Source organism: Myripristis murdjan, chromosome 23, assembly GCF_902150065.1.
Source record: "Myripristis murdjan chromosome 23, fMyrMur1.1, whole genome shotgun sequence".
Taxonomy (NCBI): Eukaryota; Metazoa; Chordata; class Actinopteri; order Holocentriformes; family Holocentridae; genus Myripristis; species Myripristis murdjan.
In genome coordinates, this window is record NC_044002.1 from 7,659,189 (window position 1) to 7,678,602 (window position 19,414).

The window sequence follows — 19,414 nt, forward strand, 5'->3', positions numbered from 1 at the left end:
AGAGCTCCGTCTTGACAACAAAGCCTTGCTGGATGGGAAATGTCATTTCTCAGGACCGGTGTGTGGGTTTTTGTGCCAAAAAAGAATCCGAAAGCCAGAGAATGAGTTTTGAAAGGAAGAAATCTCAGCACCTTGATCAAAAGCCTTATGAAATGCAGTGGATACAAGGACATTTTTAGGTCTAGGTGCAGGACAGTAGGAAATTGAGATATTGCACCTACAAAGCTGAAATATGCAAGATTGATATTTAAAAATTCATCTTCCTAAGGGCTTGGCACAGAGAAGATCACCACATTCTTCTTGAATGCACCGTAGAGTCGTCCTGTGTGCCAAAATGAAATTGTGCCTGTTTCTTTACAAATGACAAATCAAGAGCAGAACACAACAAAACTGTTATCCTAAACAGCCGTAAGCGATTTCTCTCTCCTGGGAAAGCTGGACTCACCAGTCATAGCCGAACCCTCCTCAAAAAGATTTTCTTCACCACCTCCAAGTGGAAATTTAGTTCCAACGAGTGTCCTGTTTACTGATATCCTTTAAAAACTCCTAACCGCTGTGCAATCTCTCTCTGCCTCTTGGGTGCCAAGGGGCAAACTTGCCCACTTCAGCATTAAGGAATCAGGAGTGGTTGGTGCACAGCGGTAGGATCTCCAAAGGATATCATGGACAGCAGCAAAAGGTCAGATCGGTCAAAAATGACAAAGAATAAAATCATATTTATCATATCTGTGAAAAGCAAGAAAATTAATGAGCGGGTCTTGATAGAGATCTAGATCTAAGTGCTGCCGAAAACTGATCTGTATACCCTCCTGACATTTTAACCTGCTTTGACTGCAGTAAGATTCATTCCCCTTTCTTCAATTTTATAACATCAACTTAATCTTCTCTCTCTCATTTAATAGAGAGATTTCTAATCCACCTGGTATGATGGCTCGGAAGTGACGGCATCAGAAGATTTTGGTGAAGCGATGCGTCAGGGGTCGGTGCCAGGACTCTGAGGCCAGGTATGTCGGTCTCGCCATACCTCACATGGACAGCGAGACAAGCGTGGCTGCTGTAGCCGTTAAATATTAATCGAGTGTGCTCCCCCGCAATTTGAAATCCAATTGACTTTTTGTAGCAGGGTGGAGGGGAGAGAGAGAGAGACAGAGAGAGAGACAGAGAGAGAGAGAGAGAGAGAGAGATGAGGGAACTCTGGCTGTTATGAGAGATAGCTCTGCCTTGAACTGCAGCAGAGATCAGTGGAGCTCTGAGGCGACAGCAACCCCTGGTGTGATGTAATGTTCGCCAGGAGCAATTACAATCTTATATGCCGCCACATTTGTGTTTGAGCTCTCTTATCTATTTTTAATGCTGCTGGGCTTTTGTCGCTGATGCGCCATGTTGATATGATGAAGTTACCAATCATATCTCATATATGTCAAAGAAGGCACCGTAAACCATGCTGAAAATGGCTGTATATCAAAGAGCAGAGTGCTGGGCGGAAGAGGACTTCAAAGCACAACAGCAGTAAAAGTAACAGGCTTATTGCTGAGGCAATAGCCTATATAATTTCACCCTCCCTCAGGTGATTGGATTGTCATTAGCCAGCGCCACCAGATGTATTTACAGCTGTGAGCTGGTGGTGAACATGTCATACACAGGTAGAGAAGGGATGGGTGGGAGTGCATGAGACTAATCTTCCTCATCGTTCTTTCTTCCTAGTCGTTCATCTCAAGGAGAAATCTGTTAATCTTCTAATCTTCGTAAGCGACAGCAGCTCACTCTTTCTCTACACTACTTAGGTGAGGCATCAACTGAGAATTAGAGCGTAAACAATTCAAATCTTTACATTGGCTTATCAGTTGGAGCACCTTATTTTTCACAGTGGACAAAGTCTGAGGGCATTTTCCTTTTTTCTGTAATAATAACTATAGTAGGCAAAAAAATGTAAACTGAAACAGCTTTTGCTAAGCGTGTTGAGTTTGCTGGCCATGTTTACACACATAGTATTGACAAGTGAAAGAAAAGAAAAGCAAACAGGGAGGATATCATTAAAAAAAACAGCTGGTTTTACACTGTAGCTCATATTGCACTTGATGTGTCAGTGCTTGTTTTTATTTGTTTCTGATGACTGTTTTGTACATTTTATGAAACTACAGTAGATAAGAGGCAAAATACTATAATATGTAAAAACTGATCAATCCAACCAAAATTGCCTAATGTTGGTTTGATATGATTGCTTCCAGTTCACACCTGAAAGTGTGAAGAAGAAGATGACCAAGGCCTTGAAAACATGTCAGTCTTGTTAATATCCTGTTAAACACTTCCATGTTTTTACAATTCTGTTAAAGCCCAATCCATATTATATATCAAATTAGGAGCCTTACCCTCTCCTATTCTTTTGGACAATGCAGTGAAATGGAAAATTCCCATTGGATATGGACTTTGTATAAACCATGTATTTAATAAAGACACTTTCTGAGATAGACCCATAACCTGTTTGTAATACTTTCCTCTACTTGCAACAATAAATTTGGGGTCATCCCATGTGTAGTCTGTGTCTTTGTGTTGGGTGAATGTTGAGATATCCAAGTCAACACACAAAGCCTCAAGCTCAAGCACAAACTCCCAATGGTAAGCTCTATAGGACGGGCTGTGGTTAGGACTACAATGAGACCAAAAACTACAACATGGCAGTTGGCATCCACACAGGATAATTTCTTGCCCATGCTTTGTATTTGAACCACAACTGTGCATGTTAACCATGTGCATGCAGATATTGGCAATACTCTTTGATTGGTACACATTTTCTTCCTCCAGGCTGAAGTTGGCTTTTACTTGCATGCAGCATCATGTGTTGGACATGATAAGTTGCACAGCACACAAAACTAATAACGTCTATGGTTAAGACTTAACAGTTCATGGGACCTTAGTCCCCAGAGAGCAGAATTTCTTGATTAGTAGAGTTAATAACAGAAACTCTAGCATTCTTCATGGGACAGATGTGGAAACTGTTTTATATATGAACATTATATATGTATTTCACATAAAGTTTATATGAGGTGTGTCTGAGGTAACACAAACACACACATTATAGCATTCTTTTGTGCAATGTGTTGTATTTTCTACAAACAAATTAGATATTATGGCTGTAAAAGCCCAATAGTTTGTTGTGCAAATGTCAGTTACCTGTTTTCCACTGGACAGGCTTGAAAAAAAAAATAATAATAATAATGACAAGTGACACTATATATAAAACCATCACCAAAGGATCAGTATTATACAGAAAATTACTGTTAAAAAAAAAAAAAAAAACACTCAGTGAGGTCTACTGTATTCTTACATCCTCAACGACAGGATCAAGCCCAATTGTCCAAGTCCAAGAAAAAAAAAAAAAAAGAAACTATGAAAACAAACAATGTTGCAAAATGACATGGTTTCGCAGGAAATGTTAGCTTGCAAAATGCTTCCACAAGAAAAGTTAAATTGCTGGGAAACTTGAAAAGGAAAAAGCCGTCCCCCAATACAACTGCACTGCTCTGGCACAGGTATTTCAGACATGTGCAGCTCAACCAGGGCCCAATGAAAACCTTGCGGTATCTTAGCAACATGAGGATCTTTAATGGAAATGAAGATCCATGTGCGACTTATGTAGGTGTAACATATCATCTGGCACCTGTGGACAAGAGACAGCCATTTTACTTAGAGGAATATGTCACAATATGACTTATAATGGGATAGTGAAGGAAACAGGCAGGTGGAGGAATAGATGGAGCGGGTATGAAGACAGATGTCAACACAAGGAAAGAGCAACAAAAAAGGTAATAAGAAAAAGAAGCTTTCATGATGTCACACCTCAGACCAATAATGCATTAGCTGTGCTCTTCCACCTGGGCCATTATGTGGTGGCCATGTTTAGAGATGATTCACTGAACACAGGGACTGCTTCTCTCTAATGGCCACCTTCATAGTCTTATCTACAGGTGCATTATCTGAAGCAAATGGCCTCAGGCGCTGATTTGTTACCGTAAATCACCAGTGAATACTGTGGGGCTGTGGCGCTCACTGCCTTTTAGCATATATCAGGCTGGTTGCTGGAGATTTGTTTGAAGACGCTGCATGAATGCTTGTGACAGCGCTGATGCCGGTGAATTCCCCCCAAACGGCCCACGTTAACGCGTCTTTGTTCCTGGAACGTGACGCCGAGCCTCGCTCACTTGCTCCTTGCCAGGGCCCTCGTGTGCTTTGCCCTTGAAGTGAATGACGCTGAGGCAAAATCAACTGAACTGGAGGGGGAACTCAGTTTCTCTCTTTTATATGTCAAGGAGAACTCCTGTTGCATCCGGTCCTGATTGGCCGAGCAGGGTCCCAGTTGCCAGGCAACCATCCAGCGGTGCATTGGGCCTAGCTGACAGGCAGCTGCTAATGAAGCCAGGGCGGCGGGTAGAGGGAGTATGCTGCAGAAAAGGGCTGCCCGGCCTCCTTTCTCATGCCTCACACGTCCCGGGTCCTGCTGCACATACAGGTACATGGACGCACGGTTATACAGCCACACACCAATGCACACATACACATTCATTCAGTCCCTTTCTCCCTTGCTGCACACACAGTTGCACACATGAGGAGACAAATGAATAAGAGAGTTTGTGTAAGAGAAGTCTTCCCACAGGGGCCAGTGTCAACTGCTTGAATGCAATCATTTCTTAGATAGACCCCATTCCTTCCCCACCATCCCCCCTCATCACCCAATGACTAATATTTACACAGTGAGGGCAGGTAACGCATGCATAATCACTCGGCATGTTTCTCCTCTCATGACGGGGGTAATGAACCTTTGGCGGAGATTGTCGTTTCATGTGTCCAACCCAGTTTGTAGGTTTTCAGAAACTTCCCTCAATGCATTGCTCCTGAAACGTACAGGGTGGCATGTTTGTGCTGAAAGAAAAGCTGGCAGATTTTCAGAAAAAGGGCGCATGGAGGCCTTTCTCTATCGGAGACAACTGTGTCAGAGGTTTTTTGTTTTGGAAAGGGTAGAGTTGGATGTATAAAGACACAGATGGTCTCCACTCAAACACCACAGCCACAGAGCAGAGTGTTGATTGCTGTGCATGAGTCACACTCGGGTCACACATACAGATACTGTGCGGCTAGCCTTCTGCTATCTGCTTGACACGCTGATCACAAATGGGAGGAGAAGCTGGGGAGGAATATTTCTATTTCAGTGTTACCGGTTGCAGTGATGGAAAATTACAAATACTCACCAGGTGAGACATTTACAGTGACATACATTAGTGAGTGAGCAGACTTGTGTGAGGAAAATCCAGCAATTCAGCAACCACAAACTGAGCTTCGTGCGTTCCATGTCACAACACAGATGCAGTAGTGTACATTACTGTCCTGCATGGAGCCTGAAGGTGCACACTTATGCCGACAGCGCCCAAGACATTGGCCTGTCACATATTTCAGGGACGCCTGACAAAATGGCCCATTCGTGTGCACTTAACATAGCCTCACAGTGTCCCTCCGCAGAGCACTTAAGCAGCCGCTGTGTGCTGCCACTGGAACAGGAACACTGGTCAGCCGGGCCCCAAATGACTCGCTGCCCCACCCGTTCATGGAGCAAATGGAGCAAAGCTCAGATCTCAGTGGTGCACCCACAGCAAAGATGTCCAGGTAACAGAATCCATCAAAATGGCTTTTTGTGTTCTAAATACAAAAAAAAAACGTATCTGCATTCCATTACCTTAAAACTAATGCTTTGTGATGGCAGACACTTGAGATACTTGAAATAATTGTGATGACAGACACATAAGACACTTGAGATAATTAGAGGATTACATCTTGGAACACCTTTAAAGTGAAAGCCAGAAACTATTGAAATGGTGGTAGGTGTTATATTAAATGTTGCTCAAAAAAAAGCTCATGCAGACAGATTTAATGAACACAACCTTCACATGTATTTCCTGAATTTTCATTTTTTGAAATCAGTGTGGCACCTTTATGCCTCAAATATGGCAGAATAATATGAAAGTAAGTAAAGGTAAGTGAAGGTGAAGGTAAGTGAAGGTAATTATCCCTTGTTTTATTTATTAGAATTTGATCAAAGTAACTAGCAACTATTATTGAAATGGAATAAAATTTTTAAGTATGCTATCAAACCAAAACAATGGCCCGGGTTCAAATCCAAACAAGGATGTTTGTTACATAGCAACGCTGTCTCTCTCCCAATCCATTTTGAACCATCTATTAGAGGTAAAAAGGAACCCTGAAAAAATGTCTCTTTCTCTTTCTGTTTCCTCAGTTCCCTATTTCAAAATCTGTGTTGTGGTCACACAAGACCAGAAGATGTCACACACATTAGATATCTTACATATGCAATGAATCTTTTTATGTGGGATAAACAAGACTGCTAGCTCTCTCGATAGATAAGGGCCTCCCGCCCCTCAAGGTCTCTCCCCGCTCTCGAAAGGTGACATCTGATTGATGAGGTTCCATAAAGGCTTTATGAGGCCAATGTCAAAGGGCCTTGTACCCTCACCTGCAGTGATTCTGGGCTCCAGAGGAATGATGTACCACCTGTCTTTTTCATCATGCGACTATCCAGCAGGGAGTGAGCCCTTATCAGTACGAGTAACATGTGTTTTGAGTAATTGGAAGTTGTTATTTTTTTCCCTCTGTCTATCTTTCTTGGGGCATTGGGATTAATGCGCGTTATGTGGGTGACATTAAACAACACATTCAAATTATTTCAATGCCTCAAGGCACCACTAAGTAAAAATTGCCCACTGCTTCCTCTTCAGTGACTTGATTCAGAGTGTTTGAACTGCTCATGATTCCGCTATAACAGAAAATGACTCTATGACAGATACTTGCAATGTGGTATGAGATGTGCCTTCCTGCTGTCACGGGCAGCAATGCATCATTTCTCCTTATATCTTATACACACTCTATTTCAAAGGTAAAGTATATTTGGCCTGCTAAGAGGCCAGACAGGCAGCAGGGATAAATAATTCAGGTGGCAGCAAGGGCAGGATGCACGGGAGTCCTCAGAGACTGGGAAGTCACACCAGCAAATCACACCAGTGCTAGACTGGTTATAGGCTTGTGCTGGGGAGGAAACTGAACCCGCTGGTACTCAGCCCCTCAGCCGTCACTGGGGCTGAATGCTGAATGAGACTAGGATTGACAGAGTCCTGGGAAGAACCTTTATAAATGGAATAAAAGATGTGGCTACACCTGAGTCTGTAATTGGGTGGGGTTAAAGACCAAGATGGGGTTATAGGCTGGGTGCTACAAACAGAATGAAGTGCTTGCGGAAAGAGGTGATTGCCTTTGTGAGCACAAGGGCCGCTTGAGCAGCGAGGTTTTGATGAGAAGCTTTCCTCTGCAGCAGGCTGGCCGGGCGAAATGACCTGCGGACTACTTCTGTCCTGAGGGACCGATGGAAATAGCTTCAAATGAAGGTGGCTCAAGTCGTCAATACAATCAAGTGTGCGGAGGCATGCGAACAAATGAAGCAAAAGGATAATCTGATGCACCGATGAATGAATTCAAGAATTAATTAATGGGCTGTTAATTATGAGTCATCTGCTGCGCCAGGGAAACATTCCTCGAATCCGCTGCCAAGGAACTTCCATTCCCCTCCAGTGGACCTAAAAGCACATCCCTCCTCCAGCATCAGCAATGGCCACTCTATATTTAGCCTGTTCTACGGAAGTATAAATAACACACCCAGGCAGGCTGATTAAGTCTTCTGAAGATTGGAAAAGTTTAGAATTAAACGGAAAGCCTAATTAGCCAGAGCCTTCAGGCATGAAATGAGAGTGAAGCCCTGCACTATCTGTGACTCAGTACATGCATGCATACAAAACGACTGTCGACATGTAATCAAGAGATATCACTTCAGGGGGGTGATCAGCAGTGGCAGAAAGCAAACAAGCAAGTCAGCACATATTGGCATTACATCTGTAGGCACCTCCACCTACAGGAAAAATATAATGACCAATACGCACATATATCCTGTGTACCCGCGTTACAGGTAAAGATATTGAATTAGGCTAATGTAAGGCTAATTAGGCTAATGTGCCATGTTTTGTGACTATATTTACAAATGATTACATTCACAGTTAAGCAGTGCAATATTCAGTGTTTTATTTAGAGTCTGATCCTCGTCAGTGTGGGAAGAACCTCTGAAAAAGTTTTTACACCATGAATTACCAATTATAATGCTAATAATAATAATAATAATACCAATACAATTGCTAATCACAATCACAATTACAATTATGATCCTGACCATAATCATAATCATAATCAAAATCCTAATCAGTCCAACTGCATTCGACATTAGTGTGGTTAAGGGCGACCCATAAACAGTCAGTGTGGTATTGATCAATGACGCAATACGTAATCAATCAAACTGCACCATATCCATCATATCACAACACCGACTGAATGACTGATATCCAATTTTTAGTAAAAGGCTGATATCAGCCCAATGTCTCAGCAAACAAATATATAGCCTGGCCCTGTTTTGCACTATGGTATCTCAAGCACAGTTCATTTATCCACCATTGTATTTAAATGGTGCAACACAGGTCTGAAGGCATAGAAACTGTAAGAGAGAAGAAGGGGCATTCAAATCAACATACCAGGCTGGTCAGAGCAGCAGCCATGTTTAACTGAATTTTCCGACACTGTAAAGAACTGTGACCGTTGAGGCGTGCTAATTTCCGTCCGAGCAGACTTGTGTCAAGTCACGGACTCATTGAGGTGATGTTTTGCAGTAACAGCGGAGTTGGACAAAGCAGGGAGAGGCGTCTTTTGTGCGCTGTCTTGGTTGCTTTCCTGCTAGAGGGCAACTGAGGATTTTACAGATTTTACAGAGGACATTGCACCCCAGTGACGCGCGCTGCCACCATGGCAATTAACGACAATTGACACATTTCAATGTCCGTTCTACTACGTCTAGTTAAATATCAGCAAAGTAACAGTATTTCTACTTGATTGGGACATGCTAGTACGTCTTCTATGTCTGGTATAAAGTGCCAACATTGTGACGAGGATACAGTAACATGGCTCTATCCTCCATCTCTATTATTTTGATATAGGATTACCATTTTATTCAATCTAGTCATTTAAAATGCACGAATATGAACCATACACTATACACAAGTACAAATCTATCCACACAGCATTTGTCTTTTTTCTCTATTGTTTCTGTGAGTCTCATCATACAGCTGTCCGATCTGGCTTGCTGCTCTGATGCCCTCTCTCCAGTCGAATCCGAGGCTCTCGTAGTTGTCTGTGCCAAGAATCTGACAGACACCGAGGGCTTAGATTACTTTCGAGGAGTCTCTCTCTGCGCTATCAGTCACTTCCCAGTCTAAACCCCAGACTCCCTCTGCTGTCGGCCTGGCCCAGCTCCATAGAAGGGTTTTTGGCTTTAACGCGATGAGGGGAACTTGTCACCGGGTCGCCACTCACAGTCGTCAAGACCCGGGCTGTGTGATTTTGAGCCTGTTCGAACGGGCAGCTTCCAAATTACAGCATTTTAACGTGGCCATTGGTGGTTTAAATCTGACAGCACAGCCCACAGCACAATATACAGCCTATTACGTTGAACAGCAGTGTTGAAAGAGAGCAGCATCACAAATCACACACTCCCAATGGGCATGATTATTCAGATGAAAAATACAATTAGGGGGAGGATGACAGCGACGGGAGCCGGCGTCTGATTTGTTCGTGTACAAGCTGGACAAATGCAGGGAATTTACTGTGATGTGAACATACAACATTATGAGCTGTGATCTGTCGTCACTCGCATGTACACACACACAGGCTTGCAACATGAAAAAACACACATCCACACAGTCCATCTCCTCTGTTTGGTGTGTGTGTGTGTACCCAGTAATGAGCGAGCAGCTCGCTTTCATTCCCCACATCCAGTTTTATCATCTGCTCCTTGAAACATTCATCTTTTTTACACTTTTTTAAATCTCACCCCGTTTCCTCCTGGCCATAACCCCTCCCTTTTTTCACACACATACACACTCGCGCCTCCAATTCCCCACATCTCATTTGGTCTCCCATTCCACAGGAGACACACTCTGCCTCCGCTTTCTTTCACCTGTGTGATTAAAAGGAAGATGGGTGGGCTGTTGGGTTAGGGAGCACGGAGAAGCCCATTACTGGCTGCAGGTTTTGAGGAGGCCGCAGCTTCCTTCACGTAGCATGGCAGGCTTTGAGGATCCATGAAAAGACAATTTCATCAACAAACAATTAACATTCCCTGTTAAGTGATTGCGGAATTTATGCTAATACCCACTAGACGTGCTGCTAATCCACATAGGGGCAAGAGAAAGCAAATTAGAAAATGGGATTGCGCCATTTGAATAATGGGAGATGGCTGATGCGCTTCCCATCTTATTCCCCACCTCAATCAGGAATACAATGAATTCCAGGGGTGGGTTTGCAATTCCGTATTGCAGCCTGGTATTGAATCATCAGGACAATGCTGGCTGGGAGCTCAAAAGACATTTCTTCCAGAGATGGAGGGTCTTTTGAGTGGTGCCTCCCCAGAGACCGTCCAGGGACACAGCAGAAGGAGCGCTAGAAGGCCCTGAACGTTTCCCACTTAATCATGGTGGGTCAGACTCCATCGACCCATGGCGGTATCTGACCAAGATCGGGCTCATTCCACTGGATTTACACCCTGGGCTATCGGCTTGTGCCTCCCACCCACCCTCACTATTCACCAGACTATTTATATAATTAGATAGTGATTGGCTTTGATAAAGGGTTTGTATTTCTGGCTGAATGCCACGTTTCACTGTAATGATTTTAAACGAAAGTTAATATCATCTTGATTGAATTTTATTTCAGCAAACAGGGGATGTTACAAAAACTTGCTGGACCTTGTCATTGGAAAAAACTTTTTTTTTTTTTTTTTTGAGGCAAAATCATTTAGTTTGGAGCCAGATATGAAGCAAAACTATTGATCCCCTGATCTTCTGTCCAGGCTGATAGAGATCCCCCACTGTACACTGAAACAAAATGCTTGGCTGCGCTCCATGCTCCCAGACCAACTTTATGTAGGCATCGCTGCTCAGAAGAATAAAGAGCTTTGGGAGCTGGCTAAAATCGACTTCTTCCTCATTAACAGCAGAATAACGTAAGGAGAGGCAAAGGTCAGCTGCAGTGGCCAAGCTGAATGTCAATAACTCACCACCAAACACCATACACCAGCTCCGCATGCTTATTGATGGCCCAGATGAAGCCTGTTGAACATAGACTGTGCAGCATGCCTGGTGGGATTGCCTCCAACGGCACGATCTAGCCAACTGTAGCTGAAAAAGCTAGTCTTTAAACACAGCCCAACTCAAACAACCTTTTGCTACGAGCCAAATGCCAGGCTCCGTAAGCAGATCTGCCCGGGCTCCTCCACACAGCCAGGAAGAACAAAAACTGCAGCGTTCCTCCTGGGAAATCCACGCTCTGCACTTGAAGTCTTGTGTGTACAGTAGAAAAGGAAAACTTCGCAGATCGCGCTCCGTCTGTTCACCTTAGACACTTGAGTCCTCATTTCAATTTTTTTTTTTCTTTCATGCTTTGCTACCCCATGATTTATTCATGACTACTTTCTGGTTGGACCATCCTCACAGGAAGGCCTGGAGGTGAATCAATAGAGGCTGGCAAGAAGAAAAGCCCACTTTTTCCCTGCAAATGTATTCTTCTCTCATGTCAGTCGATGACTTACTCTATTATGTCAGCTATCAGATGCAGAATTTCTCATTCCTCACCACTGAGAGCAATTTTGCCAGCTGCCTGCTAACTCTTATGTTTCAGGAGTATTAAGCAAAAGGCGTTCCAAAGCAACAAAATACAGCCATCATGAAAGATTGTGTGATTATGAGTTTTAAAGTTTGAATGTGGCATGGATGACAGCCAAAAAAAAAAAAAAAAAAAAAAATTCACATTTACATCACCATCATTTCAAGCAAGTATCATGGAGTACATCACACTATAGGGGACAACAGACATAGTTTCTAATATAACGAATGTTCTGTGGCATCTCCAAACAGGATTTAATTTGAGGCTTAATCAAACGTAATCTGCTCTTTCACTGCAACCTGGAGGAAAGCCAGCTTAAAAAAAAAAAAGGTGTTGCATTCATAGTGGACTGACCTGAGGGAGCGGCGGACTGAAGCAGATCACCCTGAGCAAACCGGTAATTTCTTTCCTAATTAAACCTACAGTCTGCTCGGCTGAGAGTCTCTAATATTTAAGCCCAAACCTTGCTAACTGTAGAATCAGCAAAGAAAAAAAGAAGACTATATTGTGTAAAACATTATATAATGTGTGACGCACTGCTCTGAATTACCACTCTGAGCACTCTGGATACCAAAAAGTTGTCACAAGTCGGCACGGCTGCTCATTCAGTGGGCTGGTCCTCGGCACCAGGACGTGTGTATAAGTGTGAACATTATGAAAGGAATGAGGGAGGCCGAGATCAGCTACCTCTACCGCACATTAAGTATTGATTATGGATGCTTCTCGCCCTCTGTGTGTATTATTTCCCCGGACTGACAGCCTCCAACACAGTGAGGATGGACAGGTATAAGATGGCGCACATGTCAGCCGAGGCAGCGCACACAGAGACGGACTTCAAACAGCTGTGTTATTGATCTGAGACTGTGGGCCTGGTGACAGCTTGTCAACATAAACAGAATCTGAGATGGGCAGACGTGTGTGTGTATGTGTGTATGTGTGTGTGTGTGTGTTTGCATCTGTATGCATGTGGGAGGGAGCCTCTGTTGAGCTGCTGAAATAAAAATATCCTTTCTACCTCTGTCATCAGCTCTTATGTTTTTTTTTTTCTTTGCATATTCCGAGCACATATATCCGCCATGAACATTTAAGGGTTTAATCCCTTGCGCTCCGATTTTCCCTTTAAATTTCCACTTAAGCAGCAAGTTAGGGAGGGAAAAAAAAATCCCATACTGTATGACAATGTGACGCGCATATTGTGGATCTGCTGGTTGCAACGCTTCACTGAACCTACATCACACTTACACCGAAGTGAAATATTCACACCAAAGATGGCAATGTTTTATGGCTGCAGCATTACATCAAACAGAGCATATTAAAATGTGTTATGCATCATTTTATTCACAATTCCCTGTGATTCATCAGGACATATTTGGTATCGTTTGCACTTCCGTCTGTCGACAAGGTTCAGCCGTGCATCATGTATTTGTAATGATGGAGAACATGGGAGCATCTAGTGTGATGTACTCCATGATACTTGCTTGAAATGATGGTGATGTAAATGTGAATCTTTTTTTTTTTTTTTTTACCATTGTACTCATTGTAAGTCCAAACAACACACACACACACACACACACACACATTATTGTGGAAAGACTCCATTTGACCCCCGTCATGTTGCCCCCTTGCATTCCATCATCCCAGCTGGCTGAGAAAGGGTACCTTGACATTTCGAATTTTACTCAGCACAATGCCAAGGAAATTTTCTTGCATTTGTCATCCAGTTCCCCTTAAAAAATGTCTTCTCCTCAGAAAAAGACGCCGGTAGCCACAAACGAACCAGTTATCTTGTAGATAGCAACAGCCGTGTCTTAGGAAACGCCAGCCAAGTTCTGAAGTTTTGTTCAGGGAAACCGGAGCATGAGTGTAATACACTGAGATATCAGACTCATGTGTTCATACAGATCTTTCACTTGGTTCACATACTGGATACTGTAAACTCTTGTCTTTCTGCGTCTTGACCAATTTTCAATTTCGTTTCAGATTTTTAAGTGGAAAAATTGGTGATTTTGTAACAAAGACGATTTGTAAAAATGAGTTAATGCTTTTTTTTTTTTTTTGTGCGGTCTATGGTCAGCACACAGTGTCCGAGTGAGAAAGTAGACTTTAATCTGTGTGGACCGATGGGAGGGCAAAAAGAGGGATGGAGAAAAGTGATAAACTGGGATTACGAGTGTGCTCTTCATCTTAAGGCCTTCACTTAGCAAGATCACCACCAGTTTTTAATACACATTTTGGAGAATACTAAAAAAGGTTAATGTCTGATGCTGCAAAGGCAGGCAGAATCCAGAGAATTACCTTTTCTTCATGAGATGCGCCCACACAAGCTCAGGTTTTCCCACCCCTGTGCTCATCTCACAAGATTTCATAAATCTTGAAATCTCTGGGTATACCTTTAGAAATACGTGCAAAACAGATCTCCAAGTCAAAACCTGAATCAATCATGTCCTATTCAATGGCCACAGCACGCATTATGTTCATAAACATCTTTATATATATCTATATGTCTGAATAAAATGTTCTTTTTTTGTTGATGAAACTGATAGTGTTCCTCTTGCCAAACAATACAGTGCTGTGCTTAAAGTGAGCGTAATCAGTGTTTTGTTGCTGTGCTCCACCTTAGAGACTGCGATTTAATCTCCATTATGAAGTGTGTGTTTGATCATGGTGCTCTCTGGCCCTTACGAACTGAGTCATCTGCGGCACAAACATATTTCATAAACAATCTCTCATGGCCGAGGCCTCCAAATGATAGATAATTCAAGCCCCGTCGCCAGTCGATGTAATCAAGATAAGGGGCTGCAGTGGGAATAAGTATGAAGCGTGCTGCGGACCCTGCTCGAAGAACAATTGTTTGTCTTGTTCCTCTCTGATAATGCGAGATAAGGAACGGTACAGTGGCTGGATATCATTTGATGTTGTTGTGACCCGACTTGTGGGAAGGACAGAGAGGGAGACAGCGCCTGATTAAGATAAAGTCGCAGTAATTGAATTAGAGGTAAAATGTACCCAAAATATACAAACAAGAAGATGAGAGTGAAAGACAAGTCAGTCAGTGGAGGAATGGAGCTGTAGAGTGTGTAACCAGAAACACAAGGAAAAACAATGAGGCTGAAGAGTAGGGAGGAGTAAAGTCCACTCCACACAAATACAAAAAGGCATATATCTATATCTATAGATATACATACATACAGTACATATATACATATAGATGTATACATATATTTTCGTATATATGTATGGTATGTACCACATTTAATTTGACAAATACTGATGTTTAAAAATACTGCATGTACAAAAGCACCATTTTTTCCCCCCATTTATTCTCTTTACCTTGGACAAACTATAGCCATTTAATATCCATTCACCGTCAACACAACTGGTAAATTCTGAATCAAAACTCTCTCTCTCTAACACACACACTCACAAACACGCACACACACACTTTTTCTTTTACAATGGACTACCCAGACAACCGTTGGGCAGGGAGGAGGCGTCTCCTAGCAACTGGTTCTCAGCTTAGGCATTTGGTCAGCCCAGCATTTTCCATAACAGAGCACACTGGCACAGCACTGTGGTGGGTCTGATAAACTGACTCATGGACGGCCATGAGAATTTGTTTTGAGACACACTTAAAGAGCAACACTGTAAAATTAGCGCCGGAGATGTAAGTCATAACTCAGAGCACTGAGAATTAAAAGCATTGTGTGACGAGACGGTGTGAGAATTATGTCCCGGTGATTATTCTTGGCAACGCCGCATGGAAATTGTGTCGTTGACTGCATCACAGCCCCGTCAAATTAATGCAACACAGTAAAGCAAAACACCTCATCTGCCAGGGCATAAATTCCCAGGCTGGACAGATTTACATTGATTGAGTGCAGTGAGATGAGCTGAACACGCCCCTCTAGGTAATAAAGTGCCATAGTCAATCACCCATCAGGCTCTCATCACAGCTGTATCACTGCCATTCCAGGCTATCATACAGGTTTCTGTGCAAGCTGCCCAGCAATATGGGATGACTATACGCTCTCAGAGGAATGCAAAACATGGGGTCCTGTATTTGAAAAGGGGGCTCCTGTGGGGGTGAGGATGTGATCAATAAAACAGGGCCTAGCAACTTTTGGCAGATAGATTAAAGGTATGCAAAACTGCCAAAGGTTGATTGAAGTGAGGAAGCAAGTTGGAGCCGAATACGAGAGCAACGCAGACTCACAGAAAAAACAGAGATGAAGCACGCACATCCAAAACGAGAAACTCAAACTGAAATGTAGAAAGCACCCAAGGTTCAATATGATATCAACGTTTCGACCACATATATTGTTCCTCGTCAGGATGAAGATCATAGACTCGAGCATCAAGCAGTAATCCATGAAAAATCCACTCTTATTTATCATTAATCTGTGATAAGGAATATGTTACAAGAGTTGTTTTTGTGATCATGTGTGGTTTACTTTTTTTTTTTTTGTTGTATCCATTTTCCTTCAGCTTCCAGTGGCCTACATTTCCCACAATGCCCTCCAACATCCCTGACAGAACTTCCCAGAACTTGTTGCATTCAGGATTGAGTTATTTGAGTAGTTGGAAGTAGTGTTTGCAATCATGGAGCAAGATGTTTTTTTTTTTTTTTTTTTTTCGGTCGAGAAAACAGAGCTGCACCTCTTTATCAAAACCCGACATGTCTTATGGCCGCCTTGCATCCTGGTCTATTGAGGCTGCTGTCAGTGGAGAAATTGCTATCTCTTCGCCTTCTTTGATGGATTTCTCCCTGTATGGTGTGTGAACATTGGAGGAGCCTAAGACAGTTTCTGCTATCAAACTCCATTGCAGCTGGGGGATATCTCAATGTGACATTGCTGCAATACGTTTGGCCAGTTTATCAAGGCAATGAGAAAAAAATACACAAATGCACCGCGCATCTCCGGTAGCTGCTCTATTACCAGTGGTAAAGTGTCTTAGGGAGGATTTGAGGTGTTGATTCTGGTATTATCAGAAGGTCTGGGTTGGATTTTTTGGGAAATAAGGTGTTCAAGACTGGATGTGCTAGCCGGCTTATTGGGATTCTGAACAGAGCCCTACTTTAAAATGGAGTGTTATTTGGGTCTAATCCATACTGAAAGCACAACCCTGTCCTTCAGAGGTCCATTCAGCCCAAATCACTCTCTCTTGCTTCTCTCGCTCTCTCTTAGCGGTCCATTTCTAGTTGTTTGGACCTATGATTTTCCAGGGTAGATAAGGCAGGCCGTGAGCACCGGCGAGGCCGACAGCTCTGGTGGAGGCGATTCACTCCCGCCAAGCTGGAAGGCAGCCCAGTCGGCCGAGTCTCTGCGGAGGGAGTGACGTCCCGCGATTGTCATCCATCAGCGGGATCTGCCGGGTCAAGCTGCCGTCTAAATGAATGGAATAAGAGCCCTCTCATGCATCCATCTGCTCAACAACACTTCAATAAACCCCTTTCAGAGGGCAGATCACAGATTAGTGTGTCTCTTACTCCTTGGGTAATGTATTGTTGTGCAGCCCTGGGTGGCACAGGCTGATTTTTCATCCGGCAGGCCTCTATCAGCCCGCTTTAAAAAGACAAGAAACTGGCTTAGCTGCATTACAATCAGCGACGACAAATCTGTGCTACTCAGCCTGGTAAAAAATCACAGCCGCCTCAAAGTATCACTATGGTGACAGAAGTCCTCGGCAAACTGTTCGGGGGGGGGGTGATGAGGCATTAATTAACTTGCTCTGAAAGAAACGAGATAATCTTTACTGTGTAACGTATATGAAGCCCTGGCTGACTGATGCCATGCTTAAGATTTGCACTGCCTTTGTGACATTTATCTAAAGGTCACGGCTGCAGTCCTTGTAGGCTGCATGCATGCCTTCTCTCAAAATATGATTTCGAAGTTCAGATTGCTCGCTTGAAATAGCAAACAGTGGCAGAATTCACTAGATTACTCTGTTAGTGTTGAAATCTGACTTCACTAATTGTTGGCTTCGACCCACTAGAATATTAAAAATATTAAGTTTTACCTGGATTTTCCAATACGCTACGTCATTTTATACTGTTATGCTCATAATTCACAACCGCTATGATTCAAGATGAACAAAATGGTAATAGTTTAATGAAAAAAATGCTTTTTTTCCCCCCAAATCAACTCATTTTTTACGTATCTATTTTTTTATGAGACTAATGTAGTCTTGTAATCTGTTATTAATCCTCCTCACCACCACCCTTTTTTCTTCTTTACATTGAGTTTCCTAGCAAATATAGCACTTTGTCCTAATAAATCTCTGTGAAATGCTCATATGTCCTGGTTTTCGCCACAATTTTTAAGAATTTCTTGATGGATAAATGCTTTCTGAGTTTCGAAAATGTTTCCCATGCCCTCTGTCTAATGGACAATACAAAGCAACTGTTTCCCGGCACAGATGACAGTTTTTTCTCACTTTGTTGAAATGTGTTGTGAACATGGGAATTCACTTGTGACCCCATTTGAGAAATTTGTCATCCTGCGCCGGCAGTTTGGTTCGGCTCCCCGTTATGTGAGAACTCCACAGTCCTGAATCATGGGTTTCACTTGCAGTGGCCAGGGTATTTACAAGATTAGAGGGATCTCAATATCTTGTTTTACAGCCCAGTGAACGAATCAATATATGTTGTGAATCACGGTGTACATATATTATCACGGGGAGTGTTGTGCTGTAGCCCTGAAGCCATGGCAGCTCCTGACATATATATGATGTCTGGCTCCCCCAACGCTCTCGCAAGTAGCCTTTTATCACTAACTCACACGCTGGACTGTAGCATACATTGCATCCCTGTATTGAGGTGATAAATGACCTACTTGAGTGCCTCACCATGATTATTTAAAATATGCATCAGGAGTGTTCAGAGGTGCCGGGACAAGGACAGAATTTGCTATGTGATTTGGTTGTGGTGTCCTTTAGATGAGAGGTGTGCTGGGGGTTCAAATGAAATTAAATGACTTCAGTGCCGGTTCATTTTTCTTGGTTAGATGACTATAGAAGTCTTGGGATACGCTTCAGAAAAGGTGGATTGTGCGGGATGAGGTTAGCCCTGAGATTAGAGAGGAATACTTGTGGAAAGGCGTCAGATCAGTTTCTCTAGGGCCACTGGAAAAATGCGGGTGCAGGAAACTCTGCCCTCAGGCAACTCCCAGTGACCACCAGTACAAGGCTGTGGTTGCGCTTGGCAGCACCCCAGTGTGAATGTGAGGCAGGATGTTGCTGGAACAGAGCGTACAGTTGACTTTCACAGGTTTAATAAAAGCTGAAGTGATAGTTTGCGTTCAAAGCCATGTAGTGGTATCTGCCACTCCATACGAGTGTGATAGATTCTCCAAGTTTGAGCCATCAACTCCTTCCCTGTCGTGACAATGAATGATGGAGTGTGCTGAATTGTATCTGGCCCACAAAACAACACAATTTGAGCATTAGCCCAAAGCTGGAAAAATGTTGCATTGCAAAAGAAAGGATGCTCTTATCTCTATAAACAAATACTACAAGGTGAGATTTTGTAGTCCAAGTAGTTTCCTTGTGTAGTCTGAATGGTTTTATGGAGGTAAGCAGTCCATCTGTGGCATGAAAGAGG

At 43.0% G+C, this 19,414-nt stretch overlaps 1 protein-coding gene across 1 annotated transcript in view; it reads left to right on the plus strand.

The window, feature by feature from the left end:
- The first annotated feature begins 662 nt into the window (after positions 1 to 662).
- The window catches only part of LOC115355561 (cystine/glutamate transporter), a 34,475-nt gene continuing 15,723 nt past the window's right edge, over positions 663 to 19,414 (plus strand). The window contains exons 1-2 of the mRNA XM_030046419.1: positions 663 to 679; positions 5,512 to 5,655. Coding sequence (XP_029902279.1) covers positions 663 to 679; positions 5,512 to 5,655 — 161 coding nt within the window. The remainder of the gene's footprint in view (positions 680 to 5,511; positions 5,656 to 19,414) is intronic.